At 31.8% G+C, this 7,331-nt stretch overlaps 1 protein-coding gene across 1 annotated transcript; it reads right to left on the bottom strand.

Moving 5' to 3' along the window:
• Nucleotides 1-292: 292 nt before the first annotated feature.
• Nucleotides 293-6,860, bottom strand: MSTN (myostatin). The gene is made up of 3 exons (XM_008065713.1): nt 6,361-6,860; nt 4,133-4,506; nt 293-2,001 (listed from the first exon to the last, which is right to left on the bottom strand). Exons 1-3 carry the CDS (start codon nt 6,731-6,733, stop codon nt 1,621-1,623), a joined length of 1,128 nt encoding a protein of 375 aa, XP_008063904.1. The 5' UTR covers nt 6,734-6,860; the 3' UTR covers nt 293-1,620.
• Between the last annotated feature and the right edge of the window lie 471 nt (nt 6,861-7,331).

Here is a 7,331-nt window from a genome sequence, read left to right as displayed (position 1 = left end):
AGAACTAGAGTAGCAAATCTAAAATTCCTAAACCAAACTTTTGTGCCAAACCATTACTTTTATAATAAAATGAAAATCAGAATTAATCATTATAATAAAACACTGTTGTGTTTTTCAAAAAATAGGAAAAGACTTTAATATAATTTATAGTTTCTATACCTTGGATGTAAGAAATCATTTCACTTAGTAGTAAGTACAATAAATTTGATTAACAAAATCCCAATTTACAAAAAAAAGTAAATAAATGCAGTAGTGTATTCATTATCAAATTATAAAATAAAAGTAACCATTCTTGTTGAGATAGCATCAGTTTATTATTCATTTCAGATATGGAGTTATATTTGTATGCTTAGTAATATTTGTAAATATTAAAATAATGGAACGTTGAGATTTGAATACAATGACAGTAAACCATTGAAATTTTACATTCACATTGTACAGCCATTATGAATCCATAAGTGAATGTTAATAATATAAAAAAATATAAAATGATTGTAATATAACCATCTAACCATTAACATATGGAACTTTAAAGACCGCTATTTAATCTGCTAATTTGCTCTGAAATATAAGCAGTTGCTTTTCTGTGATACATGACATGTCTTTGTGCCTTAATTTGAAATGTCCTTAGTGTAAAAATATACCAAAGTAAATAAAAAAGGAGACACTTATTTACAAAACAATATTGTATACATATTATATAAATGCAATTGCTTCAGTCTTTTTATACAATATTGATAGAATTAGTCATTTCCATTATTTTACCATAAAAACTACTGTGTTGCAAAAACAACAAGTTCTCCAAGTATGTAATTTTGAAAATTTGATAAAAATGAATACTATTTGGCTGCCTTGTAAGATAATGCAGTTTCTCCAAGTATGCTGCAGAATTGAAAGCTAACCTCAAGAAAAATGATTCTTCTTGCATTAAAGACAATCTATTCCCCATATGGCGATGTGTGAGCATGCACCTGAAGAAAGGAGAAACATTATTTACTGAATGTTTTTTTATTTGATAAACCTGATAACATCAGTCATTCAGTCTATTGTATTAGCACCATTGGCATGGATTGTTTAGGTACTGTATCACTCACAGTAGGAGCGGAAGTTTGCATGTGGTATACCATTTCTATTTTTGTGGAATTTTATTTTACCAAGTATGCTACCATACAATATAAATTCAAGTGTTTAAGGATGATTCAAATGATGATATATAACAATCCTGCATCTCACCAATACTATATATAGAATTTTCTGTAAATATTAAATGAAACTGTAAAGAAATGGACTTTAAAGCATACTCCTTTAATTCATCAGAACACAAGGAGAATTGCTTTCATTTCCTTGCCTGTGTTGTAATATATGAACATAAATGTAATTTGATCTCCTTCTAGTTAAAAAACTCTGGAAATCATAAATCTTTTTATTGTATGATTTGTTTTGATGGTTAAATGCCAACCATTGCATATATTCTCTCTTTTAGTTCATATACTGTAGCTTATTCTTAAGTGACCATAGCATACTTTAGGCCTATAGCCTGTGGTACATAATTTCACAGTTTCAGAATTGTTGAGGGGAAGACCTTCCATGTTGTAGGAAGTTATGAGCCTAATATAAATCTCATGAGCACCCACAGCGGTCTACTACCATGGCTGGAATTTTCCCGTATATTATTTGTTCTTTGCCATTAAAATATAGCATGTTAATTGGAGACATCTTTGTGGGAGTACAGCAAGGGCCTGCTGAACCTCTGGGGTTTGCTTGATGTACAAGATGAGTATGAGGATATTTCTGCAAAAATACAAATTCACACTCTCCAGAGCAATAATTGGCCTTATATCTTTTAGGTGCGATAATCCAATCCCATCCAAAAGCTTCAAAATCCACAGTCAGAGGGTAGCGACAGCATCGTGATTCTGTTGAGTGCTCATCACAGTCAAGACCAAAATCTCTTCTGGATCTTTTTGGTGTGTCTGTTACCTTGACCTCTAAAAAGGGATTCTGTGTGAAAAGAGATGAACAATCAGTAATATTAGTAGACCCTGAAACCCTTTCTTACCTACCTTAAGAAGCCATTAGTGAAGAAATAAACTGATCATTTTGCTTAAACCACATTTATTTTTAAAGCATAGCATTAAGGAATTTTAATTTGCACTGGGCTTGATTTTCCTCTTATGGCTTAAAAGACTGTAACAGCAATTCAAATTCTCCTGCGATCTCTTCGGTCTTTTTTATTTTTTGTTTTTCGAAGTTTCAGTATTAAACTGTCTGACACATAATAGATGCCCTGAAAATATTTATGGGAAGAAAGGGAGGGAAGAAGAAAAGGAGAGAGAAAGGAAAAGTGGGGGATAGAGGAAGGAGGTGAGCTCCCTCTCTTTATTGTTCATGATGAAATATATTGGCTAAGTATGTCTGATGAGTCCTGGAAGGATAGGTATACTCATTTGTCCTCCATTGCCCATTTTCATTTGGGGAAACGGGCATTTAACCCAGCATTGTATGGATGATAATGGGAAGGAAGGAGGTGGTATGTATATTGTGTTGGCAAGAGAACACCTAAGAGAGGGAAGGACAGATTCGAAAGAAAAGATGATGACATGTCCTTTATTCTTTCACTGAAAAATGTTTTTATTCAGAAACTTGAGTAATATTGTGTTAGCCCTGTCCCTGCCTGAATCTTTTAATATGTTTGAGACTTTGTTTTCCTTTTTTTATGAAAAAAGTTTGAGCAATATTTCATATTTACCAACTGTTTAATAGTACTTAAAACCTGTCACATCATCAATTTTGAGCATTAAAATGCTACCTATAACAAGGAACACTTTCTTAAATAATTGGTAGTAGCTTTTATCCTATATCAAAATGAAAACAGACCTGGTAGTTTTTGTTATCAAGACTATGAAAAAGAATAATATTTTGGAAATCATTAACATTTAAAGTAGCATATATAAGGAAAATAGATTATTTAAAAAATTATAGCCTTTTAAAGTTATGTTTTTATTTAAAGTATATCTGATTTGTTAATTATATAATCTTTATAACTAAGACCATTAAAAGATTAAAAGGATAATTTGCATTTATTGTTTGCAAATATAATCTTTTGTTGTAAATTATGTCAGTAGTTGGAAGTAAAAAGATATAACCACATTAAATAAGTTTTTGAAAATAGATGCAAACAGAGGCCTAGGTAAGCCAGAAGAGTAACCTTAAATTTATACGAGGTTTTAAAATGTTTTTATTAATTTTTATAATATATAAGGTATTGTCATACTTGGCCTGATATTAAATTAGTTGGTATTCCCTAAGTAAACTCTTGCACAAGAATGCTAAGGCAGCTCAGAAATAAGTTAGGTGGCAAAGGTTAACTAGCCTGTAAATTAAAATTTTATTAGCAGTGTTCAACAAAATAATCTATATATACATCAGTGCATCAACATACTATAAATAATGAACTATTTATCATGAGGGACCTTGAATATATTTAATGAAATATAAGCCTATACACATCACACAGTTAATTGCTATAAATAAAATCATTTTACTTTAGTTATGATTTTTAAAGTTTCTTTTATTTGCTTTATTCTAAGCCAAAAATGTTTGGTACCCTTTCAGGGAGAAAAAAATAAGTTTTGGTTTGTTGGTTAAATACTAGAATCCATGTTCATGTTTTATTCAGACAATTATATATCATATCAATGAAAAGCACTTTGTATTTCATTCCCAGTTCAAAAGAACTCCTTAAGAAATTAAGAACTGAGGTGGAAGGATCGCTGGAGCCCAGCAGGTCGAGGCTGCGGTGGCCGGGAGCATGCAATTGCACTCCAGTCTAGGTGAGAGTGAAACTCCAACTCAAATAAATAAACAAACAAACAAACAAAATAATTTTTAAAAAAAGAAGTTAAGAACTATAGTATAATTGTTTTTAACAATCTTCATGCAAAGTAAGACTGTCAAGGGAGTGTTTCATAGGATATGAAATTGAACACCCACTTTTATTGCTACCATTGGGTAAGTTACCTTTGTCTGGCTTATGAGTATAGGAAAGTGGTAGTTATTTTTCACTATTGTTCATTTACATTATGAATAAAAACATAAGGTTGTTAGATTGTTATTTTCAGTTATCACTTACCAGCCCATCTTCTCCTGGTCCTGGGAAGGTTACAGCAAGATCATGACCATTCTCATCTAAAGCTTTGATTTCAATGCCTAAGTTGGATTCAGGTTGTTTGAGCCAATTTTGCAACACTGTCTTCACATCAATGCTCTGCCAAATACCAGTGCCTGGGTTCATGTCAAGTTTCAGAGATCGGATTCCAGTATACCTTGTACCGTCTTTCATGGGTTTGATGAGTCTCAGAATTTGCACAAACACTGTTGTAGGAGTCTTGACGGGTCTCAGATATATCCATAGTTGGGCCTTTACTACTTTATTGTATTGTATTTTAGAACTAAATTTAAAGAAGCAACATTTGGGTTTTCCATCTGCTTGCATAAGAAAATCAGCTGTAAATGAATAGGAAAAGAAAAGAGTTACTGAAATTATTTCCTATTTTAAAAATGAACAAAATCCTTCCATATTAATAGTTGAGCATTTTCTCTGTTGGGATAATGTATGCATATGCAGTCTTTTAAAATGAGATACTATGTAGAACTTCATAATTAAGAAAAAAATAGAAGACAATAATTATCCTAGCTTTTCAGAATGTTTAGATAAATGTATTTTCAACTGTTTATGAGGAATCTATTCCCTTAAAGGAAAATTCTATGAAGGAATAAGCAGTGAATGAAATTTTAAAATGATGATGATTAGAGAGAACAAGAGACACTGTGGAGGAGCAACCACTTAGAATTCTTTGGGAATCTGAGTAGTTACACTTACTGAGCAGCTGTACCAATCAGTCTGGAAGACGGAACCCTTCCCCCAGGCCTGAATTACCTGGGGACAAGACACATTGAGCAACTTACTGAGCTTCGGGAATTAGTAGAAAATATAGTACATCTGTTACATTTTGCCTTTGGAATAGCCTTTAAAAGGAGCAAAACTAAGCAGGTGATTAGCACAAAAATTTAGATGTTACATTCAGGCAATCTCAGAAGTTAGGAAGTATTGTCTTTAGCTCCAGGCTGTCATTGTAAGCAGGAGCACTAACAAGTTATTTTCATTTGGTTTTTCAAGATCGCCTATAAAAAGATAAGTCTATTCCAGGATTATTTGATAGAATCTTAAATGAAAATTATTTGTTGCACTGTAACCTGATTACATTTAATAAGGGAAATGCTATTTTGAAACTGTTTTGAGTTCTGTTTAAAGTGCATAAAGCACTGTATTAAAGCAAGATAACAGATATATGGCAGAAACTCTTTCTGGCCATGCCTTCTCTGTCAAGGTGCCTGTCTCCCTTTCCTGGAGAAAGTAATCTTAAACTGACTGCAAAAATAATTGTATGAAATATGTTATCTTTCAGAAGCAATTATTTTAAGCTGACTGCAAAAGAATTGTATGAAACATATTACCTTTCAGAAGCACTACTGATACTTCAGGTAATAACTCTCTCATGAAGAGTAAAATATTTTCGAAGGTTATTAAGCAATGTACTTGGAAATACACAAATTGGTACTCTCAACAATAATTCCATGGTCAAGGTACAAGCAGGACTTCGTGATTCATTACCTAGTCAATTAAAATGTTAATTTCTTAGGCATTTTCTGATATTTAGCTCATGATTCTCATTATTCTACATTTACTTTATTATTGCTTTAAGCAATACATTACAATATTTTTAAAAACTTTCTTACTCTTCAGTGTAATAGCTTTCAAAATTAAATATTTTAATTTGTAAAGAACATAAAAACATTGTGAGATATTTTTGAATAACAGAAATCACTCTAGGTGTTCAAATTAGCTTAAACATCTAACAAGTTTATTTCTTTCTCTAGTATTAATGAAAAAATGTATTATTATAGATGCATATTTTAGACAACCAAATGCAATTATACAATTTCATGTAAAATTTTAACATTGCTTAGAGTATCTCCTGTCCTGGTATTGGTGGTATTAAGCTGTGAAAGCATAGCATACTGTATTTGTCATGTTAAACTGAAAGGCATTAATGCTGTACAAACATTTCAGGGTTTTTTGTTTTTTTTTTTTAGCTCTATAAGAAAACAAATAATGCAACTGATTTTAGTCTTAATATATTTCTCATGAATTCCTGAAGGAAAAAAAGAAACTCTTTTCCCTCCTGCTTACATACAAGCCAACAGCTTGTTAAAAGAGCCTGAAAATAGATCTGTTTCTCATAAACACTAAAACAACAGTCAGCAGAACTGTTGATATACACTAACAGGACTACTTACACTCTGTAGGCATAGTAATGATTGTTTCCGTAGTGGCATGATAATCATCATCTTCCAAAGAACCATCACTGCTGTCATCCCTCTGGACGTCGTACTGATCAATCAGTTCCCGGAGTGGAGGAGCTTTGGGTAGAAGTTGTCTTATAGCATCTTTGCTGATGTTAGGAGCTGTTTCCAGGCGCAGTTTACTGAGGATTTGAATTTTTATGGCTTCTATTCTTGAAGATTTAGTGTTTTGTCTCCAAGTACATGCATTACACAGCCCCTCTTTTTCCACATTTTCTTTTTGCTCACTGTTCTCATTTAGATCCACTGGACCAGCAACACTCAGCATAAACAGGTAAATATAAACATAGATTTGCAGTTTTTGCATGATTTTAAAATCAATACAATCTTTTTCCTTGTTCCTATTTCTTCCTTTTTGTTTTCTTTTGCTTTTGAGTAATGGCAAGCAAAGTTTTAATGCATGTACAGTCAGAGAGACAACTTGCCACACCAGTGAATCTTTTATACTGTATTCCAAGTGGCTTTTTATATTCCAACTTCGATGAGACAAGTGTCGTCAGGATCTATGATTGGCTCTTGCTCCACAATGAATCTCGCTGTCAGAGGTTAAAACCCTGTCTGTCACAAGTCACCAAGCAGTATTTTGTTACAGTCAAGGGTGAGCTGATTCATTTGACTACTTCATAAAATAAATAAATCTACAAATACTAGAAGATATTTGTAATGCTTGAAAGCTTAAAGTTTATATTAACAATAATATAAACTGTACTTAAATCTTATTAATCCTCATAAAACTCTTGTTGTAATTAAATAAGTAAATTTTAATTTATACTTTATGCTTAAAATATTAAATATTACTTCTTCAACAATTAAACTAATTTTATGTTGCTTAGGCAAGCATTTGAAGTAAAATGTTTTTATTTAAAATGTTTTTATTTGTTGTGTTAAATTATTTTTGGTGCCAA

Source organism: Carlito syrichta, unplaced genomic scaffold, assembly GCF_000164805.1.
Source record: "Carlito syrichta isolate Samal-C Ts95f unplaced genomic scaffold, Tarsius_syrichta-2.0.1 Scaffold308799, whole genome shotgun sequence".
NCBI lineage: Eukaryota > Metazoa > Chordata > Mammalia > Primates > Tarsiidae > Carlito > Carlito syrichta.
Note: the sequence above shows the minus strand (reverse complement) of the source record. Positions and strands in the feature narration are given on the sequence as shown.